Raw genomic sequence first — 15,022 nt, 5'->3', positions numbered from 1 at the left:
GCCTGTAATTGGAGTGGATCTCATCTCATTCAAAACCACCACATGCTCTCACTTTCCTGTTTACTTTGACAGCCTCGAAACCTTTCTCTCGGCTCATTTTACATATCGCCTCATTAGCAGCCACTGCTGCTCTTAGTACGTGACTGTCACGTACAGGCACCTCTGGCACCGTGCACACCACGATCTGCACCTGAGGGGACAGTGTGCACAAGTCGTCTACCCCCTTCGCCAAGCGCTGGGCTAGTCCTGTGCCTTTCCCATCTAGGACGTCATTTAGCCCACCTGCTACTATTACAAGGTTGCGTATGTGGGCATTTTCCGTGAGCTTTGCTTTTGCTCGCTCCATGACAACCCGGTGTCCGTCCTGGAAATGTCCCTGCCACCACTCTTTTATCGCCTTTCACCCTCTCCATAATTTCTTCTGAGCACCTAGCTAGGTTTGAGTCGCCGGTGATAATCAGCATTTCACTCTCTTGTACCTCTCCCTGCTTCCCTTTGTCCTTTTCCGCGCGTCTTGCTCATGAGCTGCGTGCTCGTTTGTTGTATATTTCGTTTGCATGCTCCATTTGGGAGTCACGCTAGACTGTCCAATGTATCTTGTTTAAAATGTAAATACTGTAAATAAACCCTGTACGCCTAATTCCTCCCAAGTTCCTCTCTACGACCTACAACCCCTTCAACTGGTGGCAGTGGCGAGATTGTCCGACAACTCTGACATCTGGTGGCAGCGGTGGGATTCGAACCCACGCCCCCGAAGAGACTGATGCCTAAAACCAGTCTCTTCGGGGGCGTGGGTTCGAATCCCACCGCTGCCACCAGATGTCAGAGTTGTTGGACGATCTCGCCGCTGCCACCAGTTGAAGGGGTTGTAGGTTGTAGAGAGGAACTTGGGAGGAATTAGGCGTACAGGGTTTATTTGCAGTATTTACATTTTAAACAAGATACATTGGACAGTCTAGCGTGACTCCCAAATGGAGTACGCAAATGAAGCATACAACAAACAAGCATGAAGTTCCAAACACACTGACAAGCACACAGCTCACGAGCACGACGACGAGCACACCTAGCAGCCGACAAACAGCTGGTTATAAACACTCCGTGCTCCCTAGATCCCTAGGTGAGAGAACGTGGTTCTCTCACCCTAGGTGAGGGAACCGTTCGACCAGTCATCGAAGTTGACCCGCCGGTTGTCCATTATCTTGAGTCCTGTAGTCGCCACTAGTGTCAGCAGACTGTGACGAATCCTGGGGCCCACGCACCGCAAAGCACCCTTTTGGGGGAGAGCTCTTCTTGCTGCAGAGAGACCATGAAGACCCGGCAAATCAACCAACAATGCACGGGGTGCCGAACGTGGCCAGCCCTGCTGCCGTAGTCTCCAGTTCTCTGAAGGAACTTCATGGTCGGTTAGCGCTGTCATCCTCGCTGGTTCTTGGAAGGGCGCCACCGCCGCGGGTCGATTGAAGCACCTGCAGTGGGCTGAAATAGCTTTGCAGAGAAGTACCCATGCAGGCCGATCGTAACACCGCGTAGCGGACTGCAGCTGCATGCAACTGCAGCATTTGCTTTGTGCATGACAGGGCTAGAGTGCGCGCTCATGCTCATATTGTCGTAAGGTGAAATGGAAAGCAATCAGTTCCAAGTGAACGATTGTTTACTGATCATTTTTGCAGCAGCTACCACACACACTTCGTCCTCGGACTCCAGCATTACTAGCGCATGGCATTACCCCTCTCCCCCCCCCCCCCCCCCAAAAAGAAAGGAGACATAGTCTGGATGCAACTGCACGAAAGTTAAGCAAAAAAAGTTGGGGGTGGGTTAACTACCACAGGGAGAAAATAAAAGAAATTAGAAAGACAACAAGCATGCAGACAGGGACTGCACCACAAAGTTTGTGAATTGGAGTCAGCACTAGTGGTAGGGCTTTATCCTGATGACGTGAACAATGTCAGAGAAATATGGTCTACGAGAGTGGTGCGTTGTTTCAGCTGGGACAACTTCATAGTTGACTTGTGCAATGCAAACCATGTAGGGTCCAAAATAACGGTGTAATAATTTTTCTCGGTGGTCTCGACGTAGAGATCTCATATGGGTTTGGACTCATACGAGATCTCCCGGCTTGTATGTTACGTCTGGTGGCGTATGTTGTATCGACGAGCATCTTGATTTTGTCGAGATAGACGAGATAGAATTTGTTCCCATGCAAGATGCCGTGCTTCTTCGGCATGCTGAACAAAATCGTCTGTATGTGGTGTGGTCGTGTCAGATGAAGTTGGTAGAAGCATCATGTCGAGCATAGTGGTGACGTTGCGTCTATAGACCAGACGAAAAGGACGAAGCCTGGTGCTTTCTTCAAGCACAGTGTTATATGCAAATGTTACATACGGGAGCAGTTCGTCCCAATTTTTATTATCTGTGGCGACACTCATGGAAAGCATATCTGCAATCGGTTTGTGGAGATGCTCAGTTAACCCGTTGGTCTACGGGTGATACGCAGTTGCCATACAGTGCAGTCTTCTACTCAGCTGCAGAATGTCTCGGACCAGCTGCGTGGTGAAGGCCATACCACGGTCTGTGATGGTGACAGCGGGAGCACCATGTCGAAGGACGATATTTTTGACAAAGAAGTTGGCTACATCTGAAGCAGTAGCTTGCTGAAGAGCTTGGGTTTCGCAGTATCGAGTGAAGTAATTGGTGGTGACAACGATCCAGCAGTTATCAGCTGAACACTTGGAAATGGGCCAAGTGAATCCATCCCAACTTGTTCAAAAGGTGACCAAGGAGGTCATACAGGCTGAAGCAGACTGGCTGGTTTCAGTGGTGGAACTTTGCAATGTTGGCAATCTCGACAACTTCTGATGCACCACTTCACGGTTTTTGTGAGTTTTCACCAGTAGTACTTCTGCTTGATCCTTGCCAGAGTACATGTGAAACCATGACGCTCGAACATTGGTTCGTTATGGCATTCACGTAAAATGTTGTCACGGAAAGAAGTGGAAACAATGAGTAGAATGGTTTCCATAGGATGAAAGTTCCGCTTTTATAGGATGTTGCTGTGTAGGCAGAAAGAGGACAAGTGATGCATGAACTGCCACGGGGGTTGTGGCTGGAACTTCTGGGTAGCCCACACCACCTCCAGACATTCTTTTTCGGTTGCTGAGTAGTTTTTTTCAGCTGCAGGCAATGTGCAGCTGGCATAGGCAATAACGCGTTCAACACGAGCTTAAAATTGTACGAGTGTCGCTCTGAGGCCAGCATTGCTAGCATCACTATGCACCCCGCAGGGGCGTCTGCATCAGCAGGCGTTTGGTGTGTTGCAACACCACGCACACGAGGGTTGGACCCTCCCGCAGGTAGCCGTGTGCGGCGTAGCTGTGTCCGGGGAAAGGGAGATCCTGGAGGTTGAGCCGATGCCGGGTGTTTGGACCTTTAAGGCCCCCCCGGTGCAGGCAACACACCTCTTTAGCCTCTGCTTCACGTAGACGGCACCCCCGGACTGACCCACTCGGGGGAAATCGGTAGTTGCCTTTTCCTGTCTCTCTCTCCCTCCAGCCTTCGTCTTTCTCTCACTTTTCATCTTTCCTGACTTCTAGCTTCCGCTTACTTCCACTTTTTCCAGGCAGCAAGGGTTAACCTTGTGTGAGTAGCCAACCTAGGTTATCTCATATTTGGTTATAGTGATAACGTACAGCTGGCATTTGCAGGACCTGTTTTTACAGTCCCTGTAGTGTCCCCTTGTAGGGCTCCACGGTGGGTGGCTGGCGTTATTGCCGAAAATTAAATTAACCTATGGCAAAGTCCTTCCCACCCCTCCTTGATCGCCCTCAGAAAAGAGGGCGCACCGAAGATGTATTCAAGTTCTTTGGTCGTGAAAGACCCAACTTCCCACGATTTCATGTGATTCACTCGGAAAAGTCAGATACACAAGTACGCACAATCTCCCCATTTCTAGTTTCAAAGTCTTTAACTGAGGCTCTTGGTCCAGGTTACAAGGCAACAAGGATGGCAAGTGGAGATCTCCTCTTGGAGCTCCAGGATCTAAAACAATTTTAAAAGTTACCCAGTCTCGTGTCATTTGGGGACGTTCAAGTGACAGTGACTCCGCACCGCACTATGAACACTACCTGCGGCTTTACCTCAGACGATTTGCTTCAGCTGACAGACGCAGAGCTCTTGGAGGGCTTTAGTGAGCAGAATGTAGTCAATGTGAAAAGAATAAAGATGAGGCGAGATGGTAAAGAGATTGCGACCAAACACCTAATTCTCACCTTTAGTTCAAGTGTCCTGCCCGAGTCAATCGAGGCTGGATACATAAAGCTTCGTGTTAGGCCTTAGGTGCCCGATCCACTAAGATGTTTCAAATGCCAGCGCTTCGGCCACAGTTCGCAGGGCTGCCGAGGCTGCCAAACATGTGCGAAATGCAGTGCCCACGAACACATCACTGAAGCTCGTGCGAACGCTCTCCACTGTGTAAACTGTGACGGGGAGCATGTCGCATACTCGCAGTCGTGCCCATCCTGGAAAAAAGAAAAGGAAATTGTAACAGTTAAAGTAAAGGAAAATATAAGTTTCAAGGAGGCACGCAGGCGGGTATCTTACCTGCCCAAGAAAACCTTTGCCGATGTGGCGCGTCAGGGGGCAGCGTCACAACGGCCTCCGGCGGCTGTCCGACCCACAAGCAGTGAGTCTGCAGTTACGCCATCTGCCCCCGCGGCGGTTGCAGCTAGCGCTGTTCAGTCAACCGAGGAGAAGGGACCATCCACCCCGAAGGTGGGCGCAGCCGAGGCTGCCTCAACTTCCCAGGTCCCTTCCGGCGCAGCCAGATCCCCCAGGGAGCCCCATCGACCTCCGGGCTGGTGGGCGCAGGGATCTTGCCCTCCAAGGCAGGACTCTCTCTGGTAACTTTTCGCTCACAAGAGCACGTGTCCGGCGCCTCACAAGAGGCAATGGACACTACACCTATCCTCAAGGCACGCCAAGCGCCTAAGAAGCGGCGAGGCTCCCTCGAACACTTCAGAAAGGGCAAAACCCACATTACAGGGCCTCAAAAGAGCTCTGATTTACTTTAAATCTGGATACACAAATTTTACAATGGAATGTCAGGGGATTCCTACATAACCTCGATGATGTCAAGGAACTCCTGCGTAAATATAATCCAAAGGTGCTGTGTGTCCAAGAGCCCCACTTAAAACCTACACAGACAGGCTTTCTACCACATTTTAACATTTTCCGCAAATACCGGGACGATGCTCTCGCTTCGTCCGGTGGTGTCGCGATTATAGTGTATAAGCATGTAGCATGTCAGGCCTTGGAACTCCGAACGCCTCTTGAGGCAGTTGCTGTCCGAGCCTTACTGTTAGGAAAACTCGTTACAATCTCTTCTGTGTGCATACCACCCCACTATCGACTCCAAAGAACAGAATTTCTTAGCCTAATCGATGAGCTGCCTGAGCCCTACGTACTCGTTGTGGATTTCAACGCGCACCATTCTCTCTGGGGAGACTCTCGTTGCGATGTAGAAGGCCGCCTAATAGAAAATTTTCTTGTTTCTTCAGGCGCATGCTTAATAAATAAAAAGGAGCCGACATTCTATATCATAGCACATGGCACATACTCTTCGATAGATTTAGCTATCTGCTCGGCTACACTTGTACCATGCCTAGAATGGGAGGTGGTTAAAAACCCATATGGGAGTGATCATTTTCCCATCCGCCTCAAAACTTTTGAACAAAATGAATTCCTACCACACCCCCCTCAATGGAAAGTTGCATCCACAGATTGGAAAAAATTTGAGGAAATCACCAAGATGCAGCGAAATGCTTTTAAAGATTTTAGTGTGAACGATGCTATTGCTTATTTTATTGACGCTGCAGTAGAGTGCATTCCACAAACGAAGGGGACTACAAAGAAGAGGCATGTGCCGTGGTGGAAGGAGCAAAACAAAGCCTGGCGTTTACTACGTCAGTCTCCAACGACAGAAAACCTCATCAACTTTGAGCACGTGAAATCCAAAGGCAGACAAACGCGTCGTATCGCTAAAAGAGAAAGCTGGGAAAAATACATCACAAGCATAAATTCTAATACGCAAGAAGCAAAAGTCTGGAATAGGCTAAGGAAATTAATTAATCGACAAAGCTACAACATGCCTTTGGTTGATGATCAAGGCTACAGCCTTCAAGACCAGGCGAACACTCTGGGACAACACTTTGAGTGAGTTTCTAGCTCTGAAAACTACTCACAGTTATTCCAGAAACATAAACAGATAGCTGAAAGTAAGGCACTGAACCGTAAAGGTAGCGGAACTGAACCATGCAACCATCCCTTTAGCATTGCCAAGTTCAGAGCTTCCTTGAACGGCTGCACGAAATCGGCACCAGGAGCCGACAGAGTCATGTATATAATGATAAAACATCTTCACCCTGACACGCAGATGGTTCTGTTGTCTATTTTCAACATTATCTGAGAAGCAGGAGACATTCCATTGACATGGAAAGAGGCGATTGTAGTCCCTGTCTTGAAACAAGGTAAAGATCCCTCCTCTGTGGCAAGCTACTGGCCCATAGCGCTCACAAGTTGTCTATGTAAGCTCTTTGAGAAAATGATAAATCGCAGGCTCTTGCACTTCCTTGAATCAAACAAGCTCCTTGACCCATATCAGTGTGCTTTTAGGGAAGGCCGATCGACGACAGACCACCTCATTCGCATTGAAGCATATATTCGCGACGCTTTCATACATAAACAGTTCTTTCTTTCTGTATTCTTAGACATGGAAAAGGCTTACGATACCACATGGCGGTATGGAATTCGACGTGACTTATCGGAAACTGGCATCCGCAGGAAAATGCTTAATGTAATACAAAGCTATTTATCAAATCGCACGTTCCATGTTAGAATTGGTAATATCCTCTCGAGGCCATTTCTACAGGAAATTGGGGTACCGCAGGGTAGCGTGCTTAGCTGCACACCTTAGATCATGAAAATGAATTCTTTGTGCTCATCAATACCGCATAATATATTTTATTCGGTATATGTTGATGATGTTCAGATTGGATTCAAGTCATGTAATCTCGCTATCTGTGAGCGACAAGTACAGTTTTGTCTAAAGAAGGTGTCTATAAGTGGGCCGATGAAAATGGCTTTGTGCTCAATGTCAGCAAGAGTACCTGTCTTCTTTTCACACGAAAAAGAGGTCTTATAGCAAATCCTGAAGTTGAACTTCAGGGGCAGCACATGCCTGTGAGCACAGAACACAAATTTTTAGGCGTAATTTTAGACACGAAATTAACCTTTATTTCACACCTTAAAGGGACACTAAAGGTTACCAGAAACTCAAGTTAAAGTGGTAGCGCAATGTTCTAGAACGTCTAAGGCATCAATATAATCGCGAACAGAGCTTTAGTAACCGAGAAATTGAGGTAAATGCATGACACGATTTGAGACCCCCCAGCGACATTCCGGTACTAGCCCGATGACGAAAGGACTCCTCATAATTTGTGTTACTAATACTCAACTACTCGTATTAAAAAATATCATTTCATTCGATTATAAGACGGAAAAAAAAATGCTACTTGTCTACGTCTATTAGATTCTAAGAAAAAATAACATTTTGACGTTACCCTTCAGTAATATGGGTGTTCGAAAGGTTTCGTTTTCGCTCGACTCTGCGCCGCGCACGCTTAGGAGTTTCAGTAGTTTCATTATCGCGTCGTGCTGTGAGGGTTCTGCTGGCTCGCGAAACTTTCATTTGGAACAAGCAGCGAGAATGCCACGTCCATGTGATGTCGTGGGAAGCCCTCGTTGCTTTCCTGCTCCGGAGAGCCGGTGTCGAGGCCGCCATCGTAGTACGCAACGACGCCGGCAGTGCGAGCCCTCAGCAGCAGGTCGCGCTCGTCGGTGCTCAAATCGCTGAAGTTGAGCCCACCATCGCGAGCCAATCTGTCGGTGTCAGGGTCCATTGCGACGAGCGTCGAAGTTAGCGTCATAGAATGAAGTACCAGCTTATGGGCGTCTTGCGCTGGAGTTTGTGGTACAGAGCTTTAGTAACCGAGAAATTGAGGTAAATGCATGACACGATTTGAGACCCCCCAGCGACATTCCGGTACTAGCCCGATGACGAAAGGACTCCTCATAATTTGTGTTACTAATACTCAACTACTCGTATTAAAAAATATCATTTCATTCGATTATAAGACGGAAAAAAAATGCTACTTGTCTACGTCTATTAGATTCTAAGAAAAAATAACATCACCTTGGTGATGTACCGGATCTAGCATCTTCAATGCACTCGGGCTAGCCGATTGATAAACTATTGCCCCATAATCTAAGTGTGTTCGAATGAGGCTCTTGTAAAGGTTCATTATGCATCTCCTATCACTACCCCACATTGTGGGTGAGAAAATTTTAAGAATGTTCATGGTTTTTAGGCATTTGTTTCTGAGGTACTTAATTAAAGGGACACTAAAGGTTACTATTAAGTCAACGTGGACTGTTGAAATACCATCACAGAAACCTCGAAACGCTTGTTTCGTGCCAAGGAGAGACTTATTTTAAGAGAAAATGCGTTCTGAAGCGTCCGCGTACCTCTAGCGCAGTTCAAATCGCCCGCCCTCCGATCGAGGAGTACTGACATCATGGTCGCACAGTGACGTTGCGTCATCGGTGAGTAGAACGGCGTCCGCAGACGGCGCTACGGCTTGTCTGCGCAAAACGCGAGATTGTCGTTATCAAAGCACAGGTGTTGTACTTGTCCAGTGTCTCAAAGTATGCCTCGCAGAGTGCTTGTATTTGCTACTGAAGTTAGTAACGAGGATTGTGGTTTGCCTATTTTGGAGGTCTACGAGACCGCATGCGATGCCAACTTGTCGATCCAGAAAAATGGTTAGGTTACCTTCAGCAATGCCTATATCTAGTTGATCTTGTGGGCACTGAATGAGGACGAAGATTCTACTTCAAGACGATACCGTTACATGGTCATCGACTATGCATAAAGCCATGCGATGATGTTCATCCTTCACATTTGAATCCAAAGAAACATAGTTAGAAAAAGTCACGAATAAGTCACGCAGATCAATGATTGCCCCATATTCCTGAAGAATATCCATACCCAATATAACCAGCCGAGAACACTTGGGCAGTACAAGGAAAGATGGTATGAAAGTCGACATACAGATTGCGAGTCTGGCGGTGCACAGGGTGTCTACCAACTTGGAAAACCGGGAATTCTCAGGGATCTTGAGTAGTCAGGGAAAACTCAGGGAAAATTAGCTGTAATTTTATTGAAAGGGGCAAAATTCATAGTAATGCTGGCTCGAGTAACAGACAGGAATTGTACCGAATTGTCTTTGACACCCTGTTGTCGGCTGGAAGAGTTGCCAGTGTACAGTGAACGACCGACTTTCCGAATGCCCTATAATTTGTACGGCTTTGCGATACCACCTGTACCCCATAGAGTAAATAAGGACGTACGAAATTTCGGACACAAGAACCATTCGCCGTCCGATTTTCCAGACTTTTTGCCGAGACCGCAGGTCCAAAACAGCATTAATCAATGCTACCACTGCCGCCATTTTGATTATCTTGCTGCCTCGAACCGGCGCTCTCGTGCACAGATCCACTGGCAACCGTAGCCACCACTGCGGCAACGCTAGGCCTAGCCACTTCGACGTTCACTGTTAGGCTTCTTGCCATTGGGTGTCGTGATTGTCATTGAAAGAATTCGCCGCTGACAGCAATGGCACTGACTCCGCCTTTGTGGACCTCGTGATTTGCTTAGAAGCTCGGAAAGCACAATGCGTTGCATAATGCCGGTTCCCGAAAGTCAGCTTCGCCTCTGTACTTGGTGAAGCATACGCAGAAGTATTGCAGTAAAGCATAAGCGTGGGAAGGGGCTATTGCTAAGGGACACAGTACGTGTTCTTTAATTATACATGCGCGCACCCAGTATCTCCTGTCACAGTACGAGCACCGATATGCCTAATACATGTACCAACAGGCCTGCAAATGATTTTCGAATGTGCCTGTTGCGGTTTGAGCCCTTAGGGGCAGTAAAAGACACGCATTCACTTTTTCCAACTGGCCGATTTTTTGGACGTTTTTGTGATCCCTAGGGATTTTGAAAAATCGTACATTGACTGTGCAACTGACCAAGAAGATGCTTCAAAGAGAACAGAAAGGACCTACACATTGAGGAATGAATGGGAAAGGAAGCATGCTGCAGCCGTTTTGAAGGAGCTTGAGCTCAAAAAGCAGTGTTGGCTGATGCCAAAGCGCAGTTGTCCCTCATCCAAACCAATATAAACTCTTTAAAGCAGTGAAACAGAACACTTAGGCTTCGTGTGCATGCTGAAAGTATGTCAGGACTGTTGAGGTTGACTTACAAGCTGTTGAGAGAGAATCTCATTGTGACCAAGTCTTGGGCCTCGTACCAATGAGCTTGCTATCAGTTGATAGAAATAGCTCATATTCGAAAATATTTGCTTCTATATGCATCTCCTTTCTATTTGTATTTGAGAATGTCCGACTCGATTTGCAATTTTTTCCACAGGCATTTTATTTGCTGTGCATTTTACTAACCCCTCCCTTCTATCCTCTTTTTGAATAACATAAACACTACTCCTTGGTATTCAGACTAGATTAAGTCCTTTTCTTTAAATTTTTTTCACATGCTTACTATAAATGACAGCATCAAGCGATATGGTTTCAGCCCGTCTTGACATGAAACATAGTTCAGCGTCACTCAGGGAATCTTGCAAAGGCACTCAGGGAATTAGGAAATGTTAACTTGGTAGACACCCTGGGTGCATCGTCGAATGGGTGACATGGAGACCCAGTATTAGCAGCCCATGCAATTTTCAACTAATCGAAATTAATATTATCGTGAATGCACTCGTTAGGTAAAAATAATATTGCACCGTGTGAATTGTCTGGAGAAGTGAGCTCTGTATGGCAAAATGATTGGAGAAGTAGTGTGGTTGCAAGTAAATGGCTTGCAGCTTGGTTGTGAATTTCCTGTGTGTAGAGTTTCCTGTGGCCCAAATCTGAGGCGTGATCAGATGTGGGCCGTCCCACGCTGTCAGCACCTTGCGTAGCTTAGTGGCCAGTGAACTCATAACCGAGTAATCAGCTCCCGTATCGACAGGTGCAGTTACTAGATAACAATCGATAGAAACAGTAATAGTAGCGGAAGTTCTTATGGCGGTTTCGAAGGAAGGCATCAGCGGTATGTCGCGAGGGAGTGACGTCGGCGTAGGATATTTGACAGTTCTCATGACAGCAGCCTCACCCCCAGAGGTTGCCGTTATCAGTTTCCTCGGTGCGGGCTTCTGCAGTTGACTCCAGTGGAATAAAAGGTGGGTGGATTGTGGTTTGGGGGAAGCATGCCGACAAGGTGATGGTGACCAAGACTGTCTTTGCTGCGGGGCAGGAGCAAGAATGTTGCTTTCCAAGTATTCCTTGATTTTGTATGGGCGTTTGCCATAGCACAGGCAGCGGGCATCCAGGTGGTATCCCCACAGACCAATCCATCAGTACTGGCAGTCACAATACAAGTGTTCAGCCTCCCAACAGTGGTAGCACAATGGACTGTTGTTGGGAGCGTGCCACGCCATGAACATCCATGGACCAGGATGAAAGGCTGCTTCCGATATACTCCTGTCTGGCTGCGCTACTTGGTGTGGACCGACTTTGTCCTGCACCAGCTCTACCGATCGATAGTACACACATCCAACTTGCACATTTTGAAGCGCTATCAATGACTCATTACGAAGCGAAGTCTGGCAAGATATCTAACCAGGAGCGGCCAGGAGTGAGCATGCGCTAGCAAGCATGCATGTGGTCTGACCGTAAGTTTCGCGTGGTTTGAGGCTAATTGAGTGTTCAAAACTAGTCTAAATTAGCGAGACCCGATGGCTACGACACCGATAAGCAGGATGACCAAAGCTTAATTCCTGCGCGAGTGGTTGCGGCCAAGCGTGAGCAGACGATAGTTGGCTTCTTCTGGAAATACATAATTATTATTGAAATTCAGAAGCAGATTTTCACTTCAGCCTGTTTATCCTGTGTCAATAAATATACACGGTAACATTGGGAAGTCGCACACTGATTCAAACACCCTTCTTGATTCTTGAAATAGCACTACATGAATAAGTAGTGCTATTTTACTGCAATAAGTAGTTAAGAGCTCGGAGCTCAGCTAGCTGTAGACGAATGGGAGCGGATAAAAAGATGAGACTTGCACGATGCAGAAGACGTGTAGAGACCGAGGCAGTCAGCAGATGTCTTATTACAGTTAGCAAAGGGTAGAACTCCACTAGAGCTGTATCAGCCAATAGCAGCTGCGTATAGGAATCTACTATATTATGAAATAAAGTGTGCAGAAAAGAGTGAGGAGCAGGCTTCTGTTGAAAAGAGAGTGTTTGAGTGAAAGGTGACTTTGCCCTCCACTTGCGAGATCCACACGACACGCATGACATTGGCCGAGTTGTTCACAGCAATGTATGCTATTTGTGGACTGTGTTTTTCCACTAAGTCCTAAGTGTGGTTCAGGGCCCGTTTAAGTGACCTTTCCACAAGGTGAGTACTACTAGTAGGAACCATTGCCATAATCAATAGACCTCTCAATTGTTAACTAATCCAAGTATGGCCAATCCTCTATATCATTGATCACAGCTTGGCACACGTGGTGGGGGATGGAGACCCAGTATTAGCAGTTTGCGTAATTTGCAACTAATCGAAATTAAGATTATTGTGAATGCACTCATTAGGTAAAAATAATACTGCAAAGTGTGCATTGTCTCGAGATGAGCTATGCAAGGCAAAATGAGTGGTGAATAAGTAGCTTGCAGCTTGGTTGTGAATTTCCTGTGTGCAGAGTTTCCAGTGGTGTAAGCTCGGAAGATAGTAAGTCATAACACGCGTATTGCAAGCCACAACATGAATAAGTAGTGCTATTTTACTGCAATAAGTAGTTAAGAGCTCGGAGCTCAGCTAGCTGTAGACGAATGGGAGCAGATAAAAGAGATGAGACTTGCACGATGCAGAAGACGTGTAGAGACTGGGGCAGTCGGCAGATGTCTTATTACGGTTAGCAAAGGGTAGAAGACCTCCACTAGAGTGGTGCAGCAAGGGGAAAATTTTAGTATTTCTAACAAAAATTTAGCATTTTTTAGGCTTCAATTGCATATTTTCAAACACTAAAGTTGTCAGGTTTGCATTTGCAAGTTCTTTTTTTTTCTTTTTATCTGCCTTACTGTTTCTTAAAAGGATTTACCTTGTTGCTCAAATGCAGGCAACGAGGTGGTGCAGTACACACCAAGCCTCCTTGACCTGGGCATTGAAGACGACTCCTCATTTCAGCCTGTTAATGAGCTTCTTTTGTCCGACGATGAACTCCCAAGCAACTCATCTATGCCAGCTAACGGTGAATCAATCAGCAGGCCTGGCTCCTTGGTTGCTTCCGAGAAGAGTACAAGCTTGTGTTCTGCATCCCCATCACACCTGCAACCCGACAGCACTAAAGCGGTGCAGACTGTGCCCCGGTTAGTTGGAAAGAAAGGAAGTACATCAAGCAAGAAGCGCCGTGGAAATAGCAAAAAGTGAAACTGACTAATATTGAAAGGGAAGGTAACTAGTAAACTAAATTTGTGTTGGACTCAGTCTCGTTAACACCCTTGCCCAGTTTTTCACATTACATTGGTCTTTGTGAGTGTAGGATACCAACTGCCTCAAGTATTTGGTATCACTGCCTTCTGTTATGACCAGCTCCTGTTAGTAGTACCTTTACATGTAATACCTACATGCATTTTAGATATTCAGTAACTTGTTCTTCTGCACAATGTGTTTCGCATGTTGAAAATTGTGTATTTATTAACTGTACACCTATAACTACCCTTTCAACAAGTGAGGTTTCTCTGCACTTTTATTGTTTTAACCTCTTGTGATGGCTTCCCTTTTCAGCCAACCCCCTTCATTTCTTTCAAATATACTATTCTTTATTTTTTGTTGTATGTGACATCTTGGTTGACCTAGATTCGCACATGTCAAATATATTGCAAAACCAACACTGAGTGACAGTGTTGGCCAAAAGAAGAATTGAAAAGCATTTCAATTGCTTCTGTATTGTTATACTTCAACATTTTCAGCTGTCTTGTGCACATTGTACACCATTGTAGTGGAAAACCACACAAGTTTAGAGATAAATAAAGTGTTTCTGTTGACCATGTTTTTGCTTTCTTGCATGTACTTTTAGTTATAGTTAGGGCTGTGAAGTTATCAACTGGCCAGCAATAGTCTTCTAGCTACATGCTGGTAAGACTTTCCAGAACTTGTACCGCACTCAGTGTGCAGTACAACTGGTGTACAGTGAGTAGCTTTTTGAGATTGTGTGCTTGGCCTACCAACTATCATAACCGTTTCATGGAGTAATCTGGTAATTTTGTGCAGTTTAATCGACTTATAACAATACCGGTTTTAAAAATATATTTAATATAATAATGAGCAGCATTCTTCTGGAAAAAAAATGCAAGTTGCCGTTCCCCCCTGTACCGCGAAAGCCAGCCACACAAGCCAGCTGCGCAGACCTTGTCAATGGTACGGCGGTCGGCGCAGGCGACTCTTATTTCGGAGAAGTGGATACGGAAACAGGTGCGCAGGCGTGGATGGCAGCTCACGTTTCTAAAGCGAAGCATTCATTGCCTTTTTCATTCCTGCATTGAGCTTCGGCGTCACCGAGCGAATGAGCACAGCGGGGGATGAAAGACTGCAAGAATGAAGAGATCGCAAGGAGGGAAGCAGAGAAGGAGAATATGAAAAAAGGGTGAGGAGGAAAGTGGAGTGCTGCATGAGACGTGCGTCACGGCGATGACCACGAGACATTCATTTGAGGGATCACCAGCCAGCCGTTTGTGCGCAGGCACGAGTAAGAGCGGGTGTGAGAGAAAAATCTAGGGGCTTTTGCTCCTTGAATATGTTACTCTGCCTAGGCACTATGTTCGGTGGACGCGCTGCAGCAAACAACATAACGAACGTG

General features: G+C 46.5%; 1 protein-coding gene across 4 annotated transcripts in view; it reads left to right on the top strand.

Moving 5' to 3' along the window:
* The window catches only part of LOC142589719 (uncharacterized), a 161,790-nt gene extending 147,575 nt beyond the window's left edge, over positions 1–14,215 (top strand). For all 4 annotated transcript variants that reach the window (XM_075701305.1, XM_075701287.1, XM_075701295.1 and 1 more), the window contains one exon: positions 13,283–14,215. In XM_075701305.1, coding sequence (XP_075557420.1) covers positions 13,283–13,593 — 311 coding nt within the window. In that variant the 3' untranslated portion in view covers positions 13,594–14,215. The remainder of the gene's footprint in view (positions 1–13,282) is intronic.
* Positions 14,216–15,022: the final 807 nt, after the last annotated feature.

This window comes from Dermacentor variabilis, chromosome 1 (genome assembly GCF_050947875.1).
Source record: "Dermacentor variabilis isolate Ectoservices chromosome 1, ASM5094787v1, whole genome shotgun sequence".
Classification (NCBI taxonomy): domain Eukaryota; kingdom Metazoa; phylum Arthropoda; class Arachnida; order Ixodida; family Ixodidae; genus Dermacentor; species Dermacentor variabilis.
The sequence above is the reverse complement of the archived record's forward strand: the minus strand, read 5'-3'. Positions and strand labels throughout refer to the sequence as shown.